Below are 22,332 nucleotides of genomic sequence, written 5' to 3' on the forward strand. Positions count from 1 at the left end.
ATGCTATCAATGCTCAGAAAAACTAAAGACAACTTACTCCGAGCGTTTTCAACACAAACTAGCTTGTCCAAGGAATAGGAGAATAGATCCCAGCTTGATGTCAAATTTACTACACAGAGCCGGGACACAGACAATATCGTTAGTGGTTAAAATAAAAATACTCGCCCATGACGTCAACTGCCGCGGTTGTCGAGAGAGTACAGACGCTGGTTCTTTGAGCTTATTTTTGGGCAGGGCCGCGGGTTCGCTCCGCGCTATGGGCGATCTTTTTTTTTCCCTTTCTTAGGTATTTTTTTTATATCTTGAGAATATATTAATTAAAAAGAAAATGAAAATATTATATTAGAAAAAGAAAAAAAGAATGCCCGAAGCACGGAGCGAACCCGTGGCCCTGCCCAAAAAAGTTCTTTCAAACCCAGCGGCTGTACTATCCCTACCATCGCGGCTTTTGACTTTCTAAGCAAGTATTTTTATTTTAACCGCTGACGATATCGCCTGTGTCCCGGCTCTATGTAGTAAATTTGACTGCGCAACATCAAGCTGGGATCTATTCTCCTATTCCTTGGACAAGAAAATCGTGTTTACATTGCGAAGTAAGTTGTCTTTAGTTTTTTTGAGCATTGATAGAGTATGGGAATTTTTCAAACATGCTGAAATGGTAACAGAAGTCGTTGGATGATCAAGACATGTGCTCAGTTTGTTTTAAAAAACAAAAATGTATTGATTGAAGGCTGTCAGGGGCAGCATGGGAGGGGGAGGGGTGCTGACCCCCAAGTGTCTGTGACCAGAAATGGATTTCCATGTTCTGTGTACCAGGACCTTGACCTTAAATAGAGTAACCCAAAAATCTATAGGGGTCATCTACACTGCATGTCCAATCATCCTATGAAGTTTCAACATTCTGGGTCAAGTGGTTCCCAACTTACTTACCGGAAATGATTTTCAATGTTCAGGCCTATATGACCTTGACCTTTAACAGAGTGACCCTAAAATCAATAGGGTTCATCTACTCTGCATGTTCAATCATCCTATGAAGTTTCAACATTCTGGGTTGTGGTTCTCAAGTTATTGATTGGAAATGGTTTTCAATGTTCAGCCCCCTGTAACCTTGACCTTTAACAGGATGACCCCAAAATCAATAGGGGTCATCTACTCTGCATGATCAATCATCCTATGAAGTTTCAGCATTTTGGGTCAAGTAGTTCTCAAGTTGTTGATCGGAAATGTGTTCAGGTCCCTGTGACCTTGACCTTTGGAGTGACCCCAAAAACAATAGGGGTCGTCTACTCCATAAGCTCTGCCAACCTATAAAGTTTGTAGGTTCTAGGTCAAATGGTTCTCCAGTTATTGAATGGAAATGAAGTGTGACGGATGGACAGAAGGACAGACAGACAGGTCAGGGCAAAAACAATATGTCTCCCCCAGTAATAATTACTACCTAGATCATACATGCTTTCTACTAATAGTAAAACTAAAGCCTTTGCATCTTTAACCTTTGACATATTTAACACTTAAAGCAACAAGTATTTACTGAGAAATCATTTAATTTCATGGGCATGAAATTTCGTGCTTTTGTCCTCAACCGTTATTTCACAAAGATAAGAATTCATGGTTTTAAAATTTTGAACCTAAAAGAAATGGGAATTTTACTTATTCACTGGGAGTTAACTTTGTGGATTGGCTCAACCACAAAATCCAGGTAAGTTAGTCTTCCTCCCCCACTCCCCACCCACCCCTCGAAAATTATGATTTCACTGTATATTGAAATGTTACCAAGATTCTTCGTCTACAGGAAAGAAAATTTAATTACACCAAACACTGAGAAATAGTACACAATCACAAGAATAATCCATACCCGATCCAGGTTCCGTTTTATCTTGTCAAAAGACAGCGGTCTCCTGAAAGATAAATCAAAACAATATTCTAAGAATTCACTTTCTCATACAAGATTGCATGAAATAATATCCAAAACCCTAAATCCTGTAGCTTAACTGGGTCTAATTTAAGTGTAAGTCTATTAATTTAATTCATTCTTAACAAGCAACTTTTTTCTTCAAGTTCTATTATTATTATTACACTTGTTTACATGAAAACAGATTTTTAGAATGCTACAAAATGTAGGCTACATACTCTGCATTAGGGTCCATTCCAGGGTCTCGTTCCGGCAGTTCCGAGAATGAGTCTGAGTAACATCTCCCTTCCTCATCCTGGTGATTATATGTAGCTATAAATAGATTTGTCATCATTTCCTGTACAACTGCTCGCACATCTGGAACCTCATTGGTAAAATCATCACTAAGCTCCACCTTCTTTTCTAGACACACCCTCTGTAGTGTCAGAGCATCCTGGGATAGGATAAAAAAATTAAATATTGTATCAATCTCACGAGACAGAAATTCATACATAATCAATATGGTTTAATGCAATTTGTTAGATATTTCAAAGGAAGTCATTATGTAATGACATTCATTTAATCTAACCAAATTTATGTATAAAAACATTGCAGTTCTCTCCACTTACTACATCAAAGATAACACACGACTTTTGACCTGTATTCATTTTGTCATATAAAGATCTAACTTCAAGAAATTCATATACTTGTTAAGAATGTCTTTATTTCTACATTTAGGTGAGAGAAAGACTTGCAATATACTAATCAAACATCAAACTGCTAATTTAATGTGGATAGTTTTACCTTATAAATGAGAGAGTCTGGTTCATTGTATTTGCAAGCATTGTCAAACATCTGTACAAAATCTGCAACCATGTCCTCAAGAGACTCGTAACGTTTCAGTAACATCTTCTGTGATATACTAGACATATCCATAGGCTTCTTAATTACTTCATAATAGTCCGGATAATCCTGAAACATATGAAATCATTTTTCATTTTCATGCTGTTTCTAAGTTACATCCTAACATCATTTAAGTAAAAATCATTTATTATGAGAAATATAAACTTCAACTAAGTCTTTCCAGCTCTTTTATCACTGACAGTATTACATTACCTTTTCAACTAATCACATTGCAGACATTTTCAAAATTTTCGAATCCTCTCCGCCACGTTGGGTATTACTAAGAGGCTGTTCAGCACACTGCTCCCTCCCTTTGGATTTCTCTTCATAGCCTCTTTCTTAATGTTCTTACTACATTTTCATTTTTTTAGTGAGAAACTGATTTTCATAATTTTGCGGTCATGTCAAATCCGTGACATTTAATCTAACATGGCCTGAAAAACTTAACTTTATGCCCAACAAAATTGAGTAATTCAAAAGTAATAAACCTTTTTTCTACAAGTAAGAAACATTGCATTGTAAAGAAACTTACAGCCTTTGCAGGCACTTTCATGAAAGGACTGGACAGAGTTCTTCCCCTTGCATCCTGATAATCTCTAATAGATTCATACAATTCTTGAAGTCTGGATGCCAATGTAGTTGGTGCCGGACCTTTACGAGTCTTCCTGCAACACAAAATTGTCAATATGTAATAATTTCTATCTATATACTAATCCTTCTAAACTGAAACCCCTGAAAACTCTAACACCACTCCAAACTGAACAAATGATCCGAAAATTAGACAAAGTATTATGTATAGCCAAATGTTTAGTGAAACCTGTCAAAATAGGCAAGGTAAAAACTTACGATTTTCCAGGTCTTGGTGTGCCTGCGGCTTGGTTGATCACCCTCCATTTGGCTTTCAGAGCTTTCTCCAGGGTGATGGCATCTGTATAGACCTGTGAACCTTCCTCATTATAGTGGCGGGCATTCTTGAACATCAGGTCAAAGTCTGACATCAGGTTGTACTCTGATGGGTACTGAAATGTACAATGAAATTGTTAACCTTTTAGTCTGCTGGACGCAAGTGATTCTGCCTTTGCGACCAGTGTAGACCAAGATCAGCCTGCACATCTGTGTAGTCTATGGTCTGCACGGTTCGCTATTCAGTCAGTAAATTTTCAGTGAATACACCTTTGAGTAATTAGTGGTACTGCCCAAATTGAAAGATGGACCAGTCCATTTTAGAAATTAAGCAGGCAAAGGGTTAATTAAAATACCTGATAAGAAATAAGCTGATTCTTTTGACTTCCTCATTCAATTTTGCATCATATACACACACCTGGGATTCAGTCAAAAGCCTGAAAATCTACAGTTTCAAGTGAAATCTCCTTATTTAATAGAGGTTTATATGGACATCCTGGCAGTCAAAAGCCTGAAAACCTACATTTTCAAATCTGAAGTATCCTTTTTTCAATAGAGGTATATATGGAAATTCTGGCAGTCAAAAGTCTGAAACCAGGACTAGTCCTGGAAGGTACCAGGTCTGCATACAGAAATTAGTTCTAAAATGAACAAATTGTATATTTTTCAATGATCTGTCAAAAATATTAATTTTTAAAAAGAAAAAACACAAAGAAAGGGAAACAATGAAAATTATAAATGTAGAACATGATGGTTCTCAATTGAAAGATCTAGCTGTTATGGTGCAACAACACAGAAAGAACCAAGCAAAATTACAACTGGGAATTTTCAAAAATTTTTTTCTTGATACAGAAGACCACACTGAAAACTTAAATGTTATATGCTAATATACTGTAATACATTATGTGTAACCTATATTAAATATAGATATTATTATTATATCAATCTGTTTACTTCTACGTTTAACTAAAACCTTAGTCTAACAGCAATTTTCATTAACTTAACATTTACCCTGCTGAATTTCTATAATGAACTTGTGCATCTTTAAAATTGGACAGTACCATTAACTATTAAAAGGGATGCTTACCAAAAATATACTGAGTGGACAGACAACAGTGCAGATCTTTATCAGACTGCATGGATGTGCAGGCTGGTCATGATCTACACTGGTCACAAAGGCAGAATCAATGGTGTCCAGCATGATAACTGACAAGTAAACCCATCTTAGAATTGCTTGGTATGCACATATCTGTATAACCTACCTTATTTCCCTTGATCTTGGCTTCAATGATGCTGAGATCTATAGGGTCTGTAATAACCTTGTAGTAGTCAGGGTAATCTTTCTTTGATGGCAGATACATGAAAATCTGACGTAACAGACGACCTGAGCTGTCCTACAATAATAAATAAATATCAAACAAGTGTTACATTCAAACTTGACATCCTTTATGAACTAAACAAATTTTACTTTCAAACTTGTCATCCCTAACGAACTAGCCATGTTTTACACTCAAAGATGATACAAAGGTTAAGGTTTAATGACCAGTTATATACTACACTAAAGAAATTTTGCCCTGATTATGACTTGACCATGCCAACCTCTAAACTGGACATGCACAATTGCCATGGTTGAACTACATTACACAGAATCTCAGTAGAATCTCTGTTCAAGATCACAATTAAGAAAGCACTACTCACTGCATAGTCATATACAGATTTATACAGTGACATCAGTCTCTTTCTGAGAAGCTCATCCGCATCAAATGGTGTTTTCTTCGGCGGGCCTCGTTTCTTCTCAGGTTCCACTAAAGGTGTCAAACTCTTCTTCGTCTTCTTACTGGCCAGATCTTCATCGTACGACTTCTGCAATATATTGTTGTAAACAAAACTCAGAGACTAGTTGTAAAGAGGCAGTGCATCAATAAGGTATGTCCTAAAGTAATGTTTTAATTAGTCAACTGTGAAAATACTTTAAGCTATTTATATATTTTTTTTATCATACGACTTCCATCATAGTACTACAATGTAGCATGGCTCCTGTTTTCTTCATATTAAGGTCACTCAAAAGAAAATCTATGAACTACAAAAGAAAACAGCCATAGACTAAAACTCTTAAGTAGGTTAACCGTTAAGATAAATAAATAACTTCATCTGTTAAACAACTATAACAAGTACTCCCCTGTACAAGAAACCAATACAAGACTTCTTTTAACAAGAGATCACAGAGTGATCTTGGCGCCCACCAATGTGCCATTTTTGAGTGTTCCAAATTTCAAGACTTACTGACTAGCTCAAGGTCAAATTTCATTTCCGTACACAACACAAATCTATGCAAGTGGTCCAAATTTGAAGGCTGTAGCTTGAGAAATGTAAAAGTAGGTCACTAGGTCAAAATCCAGGTCAAATTTTACTCCGAAATACGAAACTATGCATGTGGTCCAAATTTGAAGCCTGTACCTTCAAAAATGTGAAAGTAGGTCACTAGGTCAATGTAAAGGTCAAAGTTTGTTTCGGTACACAAAACTATGCATGTGGTCCAAATCTGAAGGCTGTAGCTTGAGAAATGTAAAAGTAGGTCACTAGGTCAAAATCAAGGTCAAATTTTATTTCGGAATACAAAACTATGCATGTGGTCCAAATTTGAAGCCTGTACCTTAAAAATGTGAAAGTAGGTCACTAGGTCAATGTAAAGGTCAAAGGTCATTTCAGTACACAAAACTATGCAAGTGGTCCAAATTTGAAGGCTGTAGCTTGAGAAATGTAAAAGTAGGTCACTAGGTCAAAATCAAGGTCAAATTTTATTTCAGAATACAAAACTATGCATGTGGTCCAAATTTGAAGCCTGTACCTTCAAAAATGTGAAAGTAGGTCACTAGGTCAATGTCAAGGTCAAAGTTTTTTCGGTACACAAAACTATGCATGTGGTCCAAATTTGAAGGCTGTAGCTTGAGAAATGTGAAAGTAGGTCACTAGGTCAAAATCAATGTCAAATTTCATTTTGAAACACAAAACTATGCATATGGTCCAAATTTGATGCCTGTACCTTCAAAAATGTGAAAGTAGGTCACTAGGTCAAAATAAAGGTCAAAGTTTTTTCCAGTGCACAAAATTATGCATGTGGTCCAAATTTGAAGGCTGTAGCTACAGGAATGTGAAAGTAGGTCACTAGGTCAAAATCAAGGTCAACTCATGTCAAGGTTCATCTTGCCACTCAAAAATATACATGTGGTCCAAGTTTGAATGTTGTAGTTACTGACAGGAACATTTTAAAAGCTTTTCCCTATATAAGTCTATATGAACCATGTGACCCCCGGGGCGGGGCCATATTTAACCCTAGGAGGATAATTTGAACAAACTTGGTAGAGAACCACTAGATGATGCTACATTACAAGTATCAAAGCCCTAGGCTTTGTGGTTTGGACAAGAAGATTTTCAAAGTTTTTCCCTATATAAGTCTATGTAAACCATATGACCCCCAGGGCGGGGCCATATTTGACCCTAGGGGTATAATTTGAACAATCTTTGTTGAAGACCACTAGATGATGTCACATACAAAATATCAAAGCCCTAGGCCCTGTGGTTTTGGCCAAGAGGTTATTCAAAGTTTTTCCTTATATAAGTCTATATAAACCATGTGACCCCCAGGGCGGGGCCATATTTGACCCCAGAGAAATAATTTGAATCATCTTGGTAGAGGACCACTAGATGATGCTTCATACCAAATATCAAAGCCCTAGGCTCTGTGGTTTTGGACAAGAAGGTTTTCAAAGTTTTTCCCTATATAAATCTATATAAATTATAGAAATAAACAAAGGGCCATAACTCACTCATAAATTGTTGAACCAGTCTGATTTTCAGGGGGACACAACTAGGGTACCAATACATCATTCTGACAAAGTTTGGTCAAAATCCCCCCAGTAGTTTCTGAGGAGATGCGATAACGAGAAATTGTTAACGGACGGACGGACGGACGGACGGAATGACGGACGGACGGACCACGGACGCAGAGTGATTTTAATAGCCCACCATCATCATGATGGTGGGCTAAAAATACATACATTAACAAGAAATATAACTGGAAAATTAGCAAAGTACATCTAAAAAATTATCAAAATGAATTTAAAAAGTTTTACAAAGATAATGTCGAAACAGCCGCCAAACCACTGACACAAGCTTCATTTTGGATATGGAAGGTAGTTTCTCAATTAAATGTAAACTTATGTCTCATTTTCCAACAGTTTAAATCAATGACATAAAATAAGTTAGAAGATGGACAGTAAAGTAATAGATTCTACACTAATGACTGCTATCTTAAATATACCTAGACATATAATCATAAAAGAAACTGAAAGAAGAAAGATGAAATCTTATTTTGGTGTTTCAGGGAACACCATGTTTAGTGGTTAATTTCTACTGGAGCAAACATGTTAACGAAACTATATAAGATCGTTTTTATTTTGTTGGTTTTCACAACTGCTACATATGTATGAGGAACGGAAGGCGTATGACCTTAAGATATATTGTCTTCAGTCAATCATCACAGACAACCCCCACCTTTCCAAAAGGTTCAAACACAAAACCTCAACTTCACAGAGATTTTGAACCCAAAACCTCAGATCCCAGGGATTTGAACCCAAGACTTCAACTACCCCAGGACTCAAACCCAAGGATTCAATCTCAAGACCTGTGCTCACCCCACATTTCAAACCAAAGACCTGAGTTCCCTCTGGATTTTAAAACCAAAGACCTGAGCTGCTCCAGGATCCAAACCAAAGGATTCAAACACAAGACCTGAGCTCCCCCTGCTTTTCAAACCAAAGATCCCTCTAGCTTTCAAACTCAAGACCTCTGTCCAACCTTTAGAGCTAATCTGGCAGGCAACTGATTCAGTTTTTGTACTGTTAATCAGAATGATGTTAATATCAGTCCTACAGACAGCAAAGTTTCTGTTAAGACACTTGCACATTTAGTTAGTGCTGAATATAAATTCTGTAACTACTAATATATCAATATTAATGAAAATGTTTTACTTAACCCCCAGCATGCCGTTTAAATACCATATATCCCTGAATAAATACCTCAAGGCACACTGCATTTTGCAGAAGGGAGGCCTAATTTCTGATAAATATTACAGCATAGCTTCTCATGAAGGACTTTTAACAATTTTTACCAAATAATGCTGAAATTTATTTACATAATTATAAAATAACTTGTTTCTAAAAAGTTAATATATTTAATAATTAGCCATAACAGTAATTTATATCCAGCACAAGTCAAGTTAAGTTTGGTAATTTCACACACACAAACAATATAGCTTACATGAGCTTCATCCTGGGCCTTGAAACATGCAACAACATTGATTAAAACACAACATAATTTTTACATTAAAATTATCAAACCAACATAATATAATCATATGGATAATTTCTATAACAACTATTGTATAACACAACAAATATGCAATAGATTTTTAAAGAAATGTTTTAAATGAATTCAATGTCTATTCATGAACTGTACAAATTTCATGAAACTTTACTGCCCATCCCATTAACTTGTTCTTGTCTACCCAAAGTAATTAAGGTGCCAGTTGGAATATATCTATATATCTAAAAAAAAAAAGAATAAATTTTCATGTTTAAACAAGAGACTACTTTTGAAAAAAGTGCATGCCCCCCCCCCCCCCCCCTCCCCAACCAAAAAAAAAAATCCCTTGATGGATGATTGATGACAAAGGTACAGACCAGACAGGAATTTAGGATGTCCAAATGGACAGATGGACACTGTAATTACTATATGCCACCCCTAAAGGCGGACATAAAAAAACAACATGTTTTCTTACGCTCTTGTGCTACATTAGCTTACACCAGTTACAAGCTAAAATGTACACAGACTTAGGTTTAACACTTCGAGTTTTGAAACTAGTCTAAAAACTGCAGCTTCTGATTGCTTGTTGAAACCAACCAATGGCAAAGCTTTACTCTGAAACTTGTCTCGACCCACATTTTGCAATCTTTTTGGTTCAAGGTCTAACGAGTGTTCAGTAACTGAGCTATCATATTCATATTGATTTATTACATATAGGAACTACTAAAATGTATATGACATATACAGACTTGCAAAAAATGCACAACACACATACTGTATTCATTTACTTTTGTCCCAGCTTCTACAAATCCATGTCCAACTAAAGTTAAAATTGAAGAAAAATAGTTTTGAAACATGTTACCTTGGCAACAAAAACTGTCAAGAAAGTTCCTTTATTTGATTTCATGCAGACATGAAAATTCTGTTAAAATCATTTTCTAGAAACAATAAAGACAGAATTCTACAGCACCTTGTCTACTTTGGATAAAATTAATGAACGCCCTATGCACATTGTGACGTACAAAAGAAAAATGCTATTGACAATGTTAAAAAAATACAGTAACTAATAACTGGAAAATGATTTTCAAGATGCAATTTTCACCAAAGTCACTAGTAAGCTTCTGCAAACAAGCTCCAGATCTCTGTTACCAAGCTGATGCATTTTTAATTCACTGTCTGTTTTTACGTCTATCTATCAGAAGTGCATTTTACATACTTTCCAAATATCACATTCATGCATTTCATACACCAATACAACATTACATGTCACAGCCAACAACATTCCTATATTCTGTTACTTAACTAACACAATGTCATATTACGTATAATAAATAGGATTACTACAATGGTTACCTCCCTTTAAAATTCAGGTTTGTTTTGTGAGTAAATTTGAAAAACTTACACAAATTTTATAGTTACAAAACTAACTGAAAATATTTAAGTTCAAAAGTACATGTATTACAATTATCTAGTAGGTATTTTCAAGTGAAACACTACATTTTCTATAAAAAAAAATACTGTGGCATATAAAAAGGGCTGTTCAGAATGCAAAGCCCTTTAGCTATTCCCTATACAAAAATACAATAACCTCATACTTTTACATGAATTCCCATACCAAAGATGATTAAAAATAATTCTCATGAAAGTCATACCCTGTAATCTAAACTGAACATCCTTATCCTTATCAATCGACAACAAATTCCTTCCAAAGGGAGGTAACAATATTGACTGACAACTATACGTAGTAAGGTAAAACTAAAAATACACTGCCATGACAGATCTTTTCAGAACCCAAAATAAGGTGAGAAAATAATCAATATTTTATTATACAAAAGCAACTAAAAACACATCAAGAAGCAGTAAAATAAAGATTTGTCTCCCTTCTTTCTACTCACCAGCATAGGAAATTCAAAATGGATGCCTAATTCTGGTATCGACATTTCCTATAGAGTAGTTATTACATCATAAATGTTTTACAAGATGAAATAATCATCTACAATCTGACAATATGTATAAACCATTTCTATGTGTACTCAACCAATCTGGTAATCAAAGTTATCTTACATTAATAAACTGGTATTTTGCGGATTTACTTATTTACCTCATTACATTTCCCTCTTCAATTACAAGTATAACAGCACTCACACTTAACAAAATGAGTATTAAACAAAGGAATTGCGGAGTTGAACTGTTCGTAAATGTATTATTTTATCATAACACACAAGAGTTTCATTCAGGCTCAGGCTGGATTCTAATATGTACAATATTTCCATACCATTTTTTCTTGTACACAACATTAAAATCAGTCAAATACAACTTCATTCACTCAGTTAATCACAATGAAAAAGATCACACACTTTCTAGTGCATGGTGCCACAATAGGGTGAATTCTGATGCTTTACATGTACACTCAATACAAGAACAGTGCTATATATTTAATACCCAATACATCTTACTACATATATATTATTACTATTATGTACATCAAATATACCTAGTGAACCAACTTGCTAAATGGTTCATGTGCTCTACTTAAACCTCACTTGATGTATACAATTAGTTTTCACAACAAGGTATTTTTACTAGGGATGGGAACAAATAATGAAATCAATATTCGAATATTCGGTTTGCCATATTCGGTTTATTTTAATGGAAGCTTTACATACTTATTAAGTGATTGGCATATACACAACGTATTCATTTGTTTAAAGCGTGGATCATCGTACGTAATAAGGCCAAAAAATATTTGATTCAGGTAACCAGATCCTACCTTAGGCTAGCAACACCCGCTGATCCTAGCGTTTTATTTCACGATTCTGTCAGTATAATCATGAACATATTTAACTAATTCAGTGTTTTAGCTTCAAAATGATACAAAAAATCAGAACGATTATAATTCAGACCGTCGCAATTTTATCTAAATATAGCAGGTCTTCCCAGTTAAACACATGACGCGCTGTTGTATTACCGCCACCATTTTGAAAATTTTCAATCGGCTTGTAAAAAGCAAATAAGGCAGACTTAAACCTCCTTCAACATGAACTTATGCACCAATCATATGTTATTTCTTGATTTTAATATAAAGTACTTCAAAATTTAATTCGAATACGGCCGACTGCGGATGAAAACCGATTCTGTGGATGGTCTAAAACGTCGTACAAAATATTGTGAAAAGATCAACAATATCTACAAGTTTGGTATTGTTTTCGAAAAAAAAAAATTCTACAACTTGTTACATAAAACAGGCGCCAATAATAATGAACAAAAGATAGAAAGATATCACATTTACGCCTAATACAAACTGTTAATCCGTAGCGATGACACCATGTAATTATGCATCTGACACATTGACACCTGCCTGTTGCAAACTGTTAATCCGTAACAATGGCCCTTGCCAGTTATGCATTGCCATTTTCTTGTTAATTGGGCATCTTTTGATACGCGATAAACAAACATGACATGGTTTTATTCTGTAGAATTAGCATGCTCATATTGCCCAAAATCAATGATACTTATTTTGAAAAAAAAAAATATACAATAATTTACGAATATTCGAATTTGATTTTCATATTCCAATATTTGTCCGATTTTCGAATATTCGAATATTTACCCATCCCTTATTTTTACAAAGTCAAAGTCTTAATTTACAACACCGCCCTACAGAGTAAGGTATAAAATATATACTCAGACAAGCTTTTCACCATCCTATTTTTACCATTTATGATTATGGTATCTGTTCAAATGATACCTTTATACATAACTACAACTCAACATTAAAAATATCACTCCTCTTTGTTTTGCAGTAAATATTTTAACTTTAGAAGAAATTAAGTTTCAGTCCACACATTCTCACTTACCCTCCTTGCAACCAATAAAATTTACCATAATGCTCCCATCAAAACCATAAACTTCAGAAAAAAATAACTATGGTAAGCTACCTACTAACTACAGTATTTCTATAAATAGACGCAAGATTCCTACCACCAAAACTAACATGGGGTTGTGTCAATGAGGAAATGAGTACTGATCCACCATGGATATAATGAAACCCATCACACTATCATGACATCGAAAAAAAAGTCATAATATGTTAGTATTCTCATATACACAGTGGAAAAAGCTTGTAAAAAAAATTAAATGTTTGTGTAAAGAAACAAAATTGTTGCATATCGTACCTTGTATCCAAACTTTTCTAATTCCTTCTTCTTCTCTCTCATGACTTTCTGTAGCAAGCATGAATTCTAAAGAAAGAAAAATACTCGTATCACTACATTTAACACTGAAAACATTAAAAGCTTACAGGATCCTGAAAATATTTTTCAAATCTTTTTTCCTACAATTTTTTTTTCAAAATGTATGACAACTGCCAACATCAAAATCAAATTTTTCTGAATTACAATTTAGACATTAAAAATTATGCCAGCCATTTTTTTGTCTAAACGCTGCACATATCATTATAAACTACATTTATTAATGTGTTAAAGTTCTGTTACTAATCAAATGCTGTTGAAAAATAGTTTCAATTTACGTTGATTTTTTTTTTTCCAGTAAGGCCTCACCAAATTAAAAAGTTGTTCATCGGATTTGCCGCTCATATATATTTACAGAAACACACACACAAAAAAATTTTTTTGTTTTTTTTGCTAGCTCTTGCCCCATTGAAAAAAATCAGTCCAAAATTTTTTGGTGTGCTACTTTTTACGGAAGTGAAAGTGTATAAATGCTTATAATTCCAGTCCCAGATTGTTCTCAAATGGATTTTAATCACAAGAGCTGTCACAGGAGACAGCGTGCTCGACTATTTCGATGCTGGATAGTGAAACTGGGCATATCTGAGGAAACTAGAGCTATCACTGGAGTGTTCAATGACTCCAATTGTGGACGAAGATATTGCACAATAGCCTGAGTCTATGTCAAAAATATCAACTTAAAGTAATAAGAGAGGTAAAGATAAAATGTATCAAAACACTATATAAGTATATCTTAAGCAAAAAGGGGCATAATTCATTAATTATTGGTGCCAGAGTTATGCAGCTTGTGTCATATAGTGTGGGTGATGATGTTGAACAAATGTTTTAAGTTTGAATCAAATCCATTCAGTAATAACAAAGACAGAGTGAAAGTGCATGAAAACTTTAACCTAAAATTCTAAGTAAAAAGCGGGAATAATTAATAAAAGATTGGTGCCAGAGTTATGCACCTTGCATCATATGATAAGGGTAATGATGTTGAACAATTGTTTAAGTTTGAATCAGATCCATTCAGTAATAACAGAGATAGAGTGAAAGTGCACCAAAACTTTAACCTGAAATTCTAAGTAAAAAGGGGAATAATTCATGAAAAATTGTGCCAGAGTTATGCATCTTGTGTCATATGATGTGGGTGATGATGTTGAACAACTATTTTAAGTTTGAATCAAATCCATTCAGTAATAACAGAGGTAGAGTGAAAGTGCACCAAAACTTTAACCTGAAATTCTAAGTAAAAAGGGGGAATAATTCATGAAAAAATGGTGCAAGAGTTATGCACCTTGTGTCATATGATGTGGGTGATGATGCTGAACAACTATTTTAAGTTTGAATCAAATCCATTCAGTAATAACAGAGGTAGAGTGAAAGTGCACCAAAACTTTAACCTGAAATTCTAAGTAAAAAGGGGGAATAATTCATGAAAAAATGGTGCCAGAGTTATGCACCTTGTGTCATATGATGTGGGTGATGATGTTGAACAACTATTTTAAGTTTGAATCAAATCCATTCAGTAATAACAGAGTGAAAGTGCATCAAAACTTTAACCTGAAAATCTAAGTGAAAAGGGGGGATAATTCATGAAATATTGGTGCCAGAGTTATGGCTCTTATGTCAGATGATGTGGATGATGATGAGGAATAAGTATTTCAAGTTTGAATCAAATCCATCAAGTAATTACAGAGATAAGTTGAAAAAAGAGAAAGTGCACCAAAACTTTAACCAAGGTGGGGACGCGGAAAGACGCCGACGCCGGGGCGAGTAGGATAGCTCTCCTTATACTTCGTATAGTCGAGCTAAAAATAAATACATACTACACTCACATCGTCTATAATAGATCATAACACTTATATTTAGTTGCATTAAAGTTATTTCCCTTTATGCAGTTACGCCATTTTCTTCAAATGTTTACCAAATTACATGCTGCAAAAATCGATTTATTTCACTGAAAACTGGATGAAGAAAAACATACTAATTCATTTGATAACCTCAATCTACATTATTTTGGTAAGGGTAAATACTTAATGATGCATGTCACTTATCTGTTTTCTGTTTTTCCTGTCCAAATGATCAGCATTTGCATACGAAAGTTGGTGGGGTAAGGAATTTACATTACGAGTTGTTTTTAGACCAGTTTCGATTTTCAGTTTTTCAAATCATTTAGTAGACTAATGTTAATGCACGTTAATCTCCATTTCAGACCTTAATTGAGACTTTGTTTCAACAAATTTAATATGTTATGAAAGTTTAAAGTTAGGAAAAGAGCTGTACATAAGACATCATGCTCGACTTTCCTGAATCAGAGCTTTGCCAGTAAAAGGGGCATAACAGTCAGAAGCTTTGAAAGTAACAGAGCTATTGCTCATTATATAAAACATAAATAAAAATATTCTATGTCAAAAAGGGACATAACTCTGTCTAAATTCAGACTTAAAGAGTATTGTTTCTCCTGGTGTAGACTTTGACAGTAAATAACTATTCTAAGTTTCAAATCAAAAGCTTTAATAGGTCTAGTATTACACTTACAGAGATATTTCATGTGCTAAAATTGCTACATTTTCATAGTAGTAAATATTCAAGTCACAGTCATATGTATGTGATAAGTATGGTTTAAGGTTATGCATTCATGGGTGAAAGTATGGAATATTGAAAATCCTGAAAAATTTGCTGGGGTTTGGGGGCCTCCAGGGCCCCCGGTGGGTCCAGGACAAAGCCCTGGTAGGGGGGCCCAGGACAAAGCCCTGGTAGCGGGGCCAAAGCCCCCCGGAAGCTTCTGAGAATTAGTGATTTTGAACGCTTAGAACAGCCCTATTCTACCCTTATATGTGCCAAAAATTTACTTATTATATTGCACAGAATGCATGATTTTCAGTTAACAATAACTTTTCTAAGTCAAGGACTTGTTTACACAATATACCCTCAACATATTTTTGTAAGATTCAGACTGAAACTACCTGAAAATTCTAGCAACATTTTTGTTTTTTCATGACACCATATTTTAATGTTCTGGCACAACATTCACAAAATGCAGACTCGGCAATATCCGGTTTTCGTAGCCAAAGACCCCATCGATCACCATCAGTGTCACATTCAGATAGCCAAGCCCATCTCCATTTGTTACCATGTTTGCTTTCTAAGTCCTAAGTATTGTACGCTGGCGGTAAAAACATTATTTTTCAGGCACTATCCCGTGCAGCCCTAATTACGGCGTGTTAATCCCCGAAAGAAATCTCGATCTTCCTCCTGTTCCTCGTGGAAAGATTGATACTTTGGAGATAAAAAGCGTGCAAACCGTAGAAATCAAAACATGCGTGTGCAAGTCTGTGCAAACTTTGACGCGGCAACTTTTAGGCGCACGTGAAAGTCATGAAAAACGTGAGTGAATAGTTATATAAACGGTCGTCTAAAATGATGTTTTAAAACAAACAGTTGAAGTAAATTTCGGTACGTAACGGGAACGAGTAATCATCACTGCAATATTTTTTTTATAAAAGTGACTTTTCCATGGTTGACGCTTGTTTTATAATTGGAACTCTTTACAAGGTGTGTATAATAAAATCCAGACATCACGAAAGTTGCCAAAAAATGGCCGGACATTTGGTCCTGCACTGCCGGGACTAACATTAAATATGAAACAAACAGGAATCTTGCTTCCTTTTATCAGTATGCAGCTGTTAATTATTTTTCTTGTATCCTATCTGATCTAGATTGCTTTGGATTCGAAAATCCCGAAAAATAATTATCATCAACCCACCCCTGTTCAAAGCGGAAAAAAACATTAACAATTATCGGTAAATATTCTGTTGATAAAATAAGTACTGGCCTTGTTTTCGTCATCAGTTAAAACCCCCTTAAAGAGCAAAAAGAAGTGTGTCGGTATCATGGCATCTGAAGTGGAGATCAAAGTTGCCCGAGATTGTCATGGCATTACGTCATGTTTTCGCGCCATGTGACACATCACTGTCTGATCGTACCGCCTCGGTTCTTTAAAACAGTAAAAAAAGTATCTTCTTTAATTTTTTTAAAAGCGAATGTGCAATATCCCGTATTAACTGACAGGTAAATGTGTCAAACGATAAGTGACCTATTTGCCCTAAATTTTTTTACATTATTGTTTGAGAAGAATATCTCACATAGTGTCGTGTCAAAAATACATCTACAAATATTCATTTACTTATCATACTTATCTAAAACCACAGCGACATCATACTGCTTTATTTTAAAACTATATTTCTATTTACGTTCATGAGGTCACGTAACCTATTCTGCCGCATTACACAGAAATCTGTTTGCCAAAAATTGTTTTACTCATGTATTGAAATAGCTGCCGCTTTTTTATTATTTAAGATTTTTTAATTCTGTTTTTTTGTACTTTCTTGTCAAAAGTCTGAATTTTATGACCATAGAATGTTGTATTTATTTACTTTTAGAAATAAATAAATATTTAAGATCGCGCTGTTTGAAATTTTACAAATAAATGTATGAAAATTCGATTGTTTTTATAGACTTTTGCCTACATTTCTGTCGATATTTTATTAAAATCGTGATAGAATTCAAACTGTATTACTTCTCAAGCAGTGTAAAAATTTAAAGCGATTATATTAAAAAATGAATGCACTACGCACGTTTTTTGTGTACGTGTCGATAAACAAAAGTAACGGCGATCTAGCCTAAATTAGATATTATTATTACGATAGGTCGCACGTGTTCGTGGAATGGAAAATTACTGGTATGACGTTTTGATATCTTTACGATTCGCGGGTAAATTCCAGTCAATCCAGGTTAGTTTTAGGGATGTAATTTCTGCATTTGGTAAAGTTATGAGGTAAAATCCACGCGTCCGATCGGATGAGCATACAGAGAGGTCCACTCCTCCCTATCCAGACTTTAACCCACCAATACTCGTATAAGACATAACTCGCAATATACGAGGCGGCTACATGTCCGTGGTGTCTGAAGATAAAATTGCATGCAAGAAATCGAGAAATGCATGCTGCAGACAAAAGTCCGTGCAAATTCTGATGCGCGGGAACTGTTCGGCGCATGTAAAATTTATGAAAAATGTAACAGTTGTTTTCATTGAAGTACAGCGCCTATGCGGGCCAATCAAAATTGTCGTTACATATTGACAATATGCGAGATGCGCTGCAAACGGCAAATGTGATAAACAGAGTCGATTGTGTTTGTCGCCGATCGACTGATTTTTCAAGCTTTGTTGATTGATGACACAATACCAACCCCCCCCCCCCCCCCCCCCCCCCGCACCCCCGAATTTCGACCCGGATTTAGACGATTTGGAAAAACGATCCCGGCCGAGATGGAAAATCTGGAACTTCCAGAGTATTCCGGAAAACTTTCACCCATGTGCATTGTTGTTTATTACATATTTTCTAACAGCATTTTCAAAAGCATACATTATTTGATAACAGTGTACTGTATGCCAATGTTATTACCTTTTTTCAAGAGTTCGCTTTGTTGTGCGTCTGCAGGTCAGATTTTCTCAATTCCTGGGGAATTATTTTTTATGTAAAAGGGCTATACATTCTATTTAACCGTTTTTATTAGTCAGTCGAGAGCCAAATGAAGACAAATATATTTCTTCGCTCTTCGCTCGCTCCTGATTTTCTCAAAAACCAAAAAAAATATTTAAATTATTTTTTCGCTCGCCGCCTCAATTTTTTTCAGAAAAAAAATCCGATCAACAACTTTTCAATTTGGTGTGGCCTAAGTTTCCAGTTAAAAATTAGATACACCTATTTCAAGCCTAAGCTCATGTGTACAATCACTTTTTAAACTAGTCTTGATTTTACATAACAAAATCTTTAACAAAATTAATATCATTTACAAAAGGTAATTATTCTAACAATCATATGTAGAACTGCTCCAAACAATACCATATATGTAAATTTAAAAACAGCTCACAAACCCCACAAATAACAGAAAAAATACAGTTTATTCCTAGAACACATGTTTTTATCAGTTTTGTGTGGATTGTTTTTCAACAGCCTGCAGGCCAGATAGTGTTAGATTGTGTTAACAACCAAACACCTGATCTACCTTGATTCAGGAAATGTTGGATCAAGGTCATGAAGCTTTAGGCAATGAAATGAAGTAATCAAGCATCCTGATATTTATTTATCATATCTACCTTAAAGATAATGGACTCATCAGCGTTGTATCTTTTGGCATTCTCAAACACAAGATTAAGATCAGCATACAAATCATCTAATCCCGCATATCCCCCAGTCTGAAACATAAACAACGTATTTTAGAACAAAATCACATCTTCCGGACAAAATCTGCAATCAAATCCTCCACACTCGGTTACAGAAGCAGATAAATTGATTTTTTCTTCTTCTTCCAAAATAATAATGAAGAAATTTAAAGTTCAGTTTAAATGTATAGGGGTGGGCATGTTTTATTTTACTCATCTGTCAAAATGGACCATGCACAGCATCTTTAAATGTTATTTTATGAACATGAAAATTTCGTCATTCGGGCCATAACAGGTAGTTCGCTGGGATATAAATTCCTGGGTTTTAACTAGGTCTTTGTTTCCACAAGCGACAAAAAATAAGTCCCCTACAAATATCATTAATTTTATCACATTTTTCCTCCCTAAAAGTGGACTGTTGAAAAACTTATAAAACAATTTTGAATAAATTAAAAACCTGTCATTTAATATTTTACACCTTGGTTTAGAAAAAAAATATATTTTTTATCAAACACCTTTAATACTTGAATAAGTTGCTTGTTGAAACAGTGATAAAGGATCCCTTATGTCAGAATATCTTACCTTCAACTTTTTCTGCACATTTATAACAGACAGTGGTTTCTTAATCTCTTCATAGTAATCTGGATAGTACCTAAAATTCATTGAAATATGTAAAACAACAACAAACTCTACAAAACATGTTACCTGCAATATACTTCAAGTAAAAAGTAAAAATACTAGAACTATTGAAAAATGGAAGTAAATGAACTTGCGCATAACCTTTTCATGTTTTTGTATTATCTTCCTAAAACAGATTTAATATTCCCACATATCTCCCCCGCACAAAAAAAATACAGCTAGACAAAGATCTCAGTGCCAGACTTGTTTAAGCAGAGATCACCACACTATGGAAACTGTTGACTTAATAAACAACAAACCTTTTACTAGGAAGTTTCATGTAGGGGTCAATGATTTTCAAGCCATCTGTAGTAGTGTAGTTCTTAACAGCATTAAACAAATGCCACATAGGGTTCTCTTCCTCAGACATGACGGTCTCTGCCCCCGAATCTTCCTCATACTCCATGATATCTGTTGGGTCTATCGGCTCTGGGTATTCCAGGGCTGCAAACTGAGCTGTCAATTTCTGAACATTGGTTGTCCCTCGAGTCCTTGATAAAATAAACCATTATTGCACATATTCATATGTATTCTTGTTTAGGCTTTCTTCTCTTTTCATGTAGTGCAAAACATAATATTTTGGTTGCAAAGGCCGTAATATTGAACAATCTTTGGTTCAGGTTCTAGATAAGACTGAGAGTTAAACTTAAACAAGAAAATATTGATAAAGCAGATGCTCCCGGCAATATGATTATTGCATATTAAAAGCACAAAAGCAGAATTTATCAAATTAGCGCATTTCTTAGGACTCCAGCAAGTAGCTATTGAAGACAAGAGGACCATGATGGTCCTGAATCGCTCACCTCTTCCCACATGACCCAGTTTTGAGTATGACGTCGTTTTTTTCTATTATCTGACATAGTGACCTAGTTTTGAACATGACCTAGGTATTATCAAGATAAAAATTCTGACCAATTTTCATGAAGATCCATTGAAAAATATGGTCTCTAGAGAGGTCACAAGGTTTTTCTATTATTTGACCTATTGACCTAGTTTTCGAAGGTACGTGACCCTGTTTTGAACTTTACCTAGATATCATCAAGGTGAACATTCTCACTAATTTTCATGAAGACCTCATGAAAAATATGGCCTCTAGAGAGGTCACAAGGTTTTTCTATTTTTAGACCTACTGGCCTAGTTTTTGACCGCATGTGACCCAGTTTCGAAACTGACCTAGATATCATCAAGGTGAACATCAGATCAATTTTCATGAAGATCCATTGAAAAATATGGCCTCTAGAGAGGTCAAAAGATTTTAATAATTTTCGACCTACTGACCTAGTTTTTGACCGCAGTTGACCCAGTTTCAAATTTGACCTAGATATCATCAAGATGAACATTCAGACCAACTTTCATACAGATCCCATGAAAAGTATGGCTTCTAGAGAGGTCACAAGGTTTTTTTATTATTTGACCTACTGACCTAGTTTTTTAAGGCACGTGACCCAGTTTCATTACTGGCCTAGATATCATCAAGGTGAACATTCTGACCAATTTTCATGAAGATCCATTCACAAGTATGGCCTCTAGAGAGGTCACAAGGTTTTTCTATTTTTAGACCTACTGACCTAGTTTTTGACCGCAGTTGACCCAGTTTCGAACTTAACCTAGATATCATCAAGATGAACATTCAGACCAATTTTCATACAGATCCCATGAAAAATATGGCCTTTAGAGAGGTCACAAGGTTTTTCTATTATTTGACCTACTGACCTAGTTTTTGAAGGTACGTGACCCACTTTCGAACTCGACCTAGATATCATCAAGATGAACATTCAGACTAACTTTCGTACAGATCCCATGAAAAATATGGCCTCTAGAGAGGTCACAAGGTTTTTCTATTATTTGATCTACTGACCTAGTTTTTGATGGCACGTAACCCACTTTCAAACCTGACCTAGATATCATCAAGATGAACATTCTGACCAATTTTCATGAAGATCTCATGAAATATATGGCCTCTAGAGAGGTCACAAGGTTTTTCTATTTTTAGACCTACTGACCTAGTTTTTGACCGAACGTGACCCACTTTCGAACCTGACCTAGATATCACCAAGATGAACACTCAGACCAACTTTCATACAGATCCCATGAAAAATATGGCCTTTAGAGAGGTCACAAGGTTTTTCTAT

General features: G+C 35.0%; 2 protein-coding genes across 26 annotated transcripts in view; one reads left to right on the forward strand and one right to left on the reverse strand.

The window, feature by feature from the left end:
- LOC123528430 (ectopic P granules protein 5 homolog) overlaps positions 1–22,332 on the forward strand; it is a 307,990-nt gene that overhangs the window by 171,506 nt on the left and 114,152 nt on the right. The window lies entirely within an intron of this gene.
- The window catches only part of LOC123528557 (protein polybromo-1-like), a 100,475-nt gene that overhangs the window by 55,096 nt on the left and 23,047 nt on the right, over positions 1–22,332 (reverse strand). For 20 of the 22 annotated variants that reach the window (XM_053522079.1, XM_053522071.1, XM_053522074.1 and 17 more), the window contains 12 exons: positions 20,461–20,691; positions 20,105–20,174; positions 19,457–19,555; positions 13,237–13,302; positions 10,957–11,004; positions 5,396–5,560; positions 4,960–5,091; positions 3,641–3,813; positions 3,327–3,459; positions 2,696–2,863; positions 2,131–2,345; positions 1,856–1,898 (listed from right to left, as the gene is read on the reverse strand). In XM_053522079.1, coding sequence (XP_053378054.1) covers positions 1,856–1,898; positions 2,131–2,345; positions 2,696–2,863; positions 3,327–3,459; positions 3,641–3,813; positions 4,960–5,091; positions 5,396–5,560; positions 10,957–11,004; positions 13,237–13,302; positions 19,457–19,555; positions 20,105–20,174; positions 20,461–20,691 — 1,543 coding nt within the window. Of the gene's footprint in view, positions 1–1,855; positions 1,899–2,130; positions 2,346–2,695; positions 2,864–3,326; positions 3,460–3,640; positions 3,814–4,959; positions 5,092–5,395; positions 5,561–9,016; positions 9,035–10,956; positions 11,005–13,236; positions 13,303–19,456; positions 19,556–20,104; positions 20,175–20,460; positions 20,692–22,332 lie in introns of all 22 variants that reach the window. The other 2 variants (XM_053522070.1, XM_053522075.1) reach the window with 2 other exon arrangements.

This window comes from Mercenaria mercenaria, chromosome 13, assembly GCF_021730395.1.
Source record: "Mercenaria mercenaria strain notata chromosome 13, MADL_Memer_1, whole genome shotgun sequence".
Classification (NCBI taxonomy): Eukaryota; Metazoa; Mollusca; class Bivalvia; order Venerida; family Veneridae; genus Mercenaria; species Mercenaria mercenaria.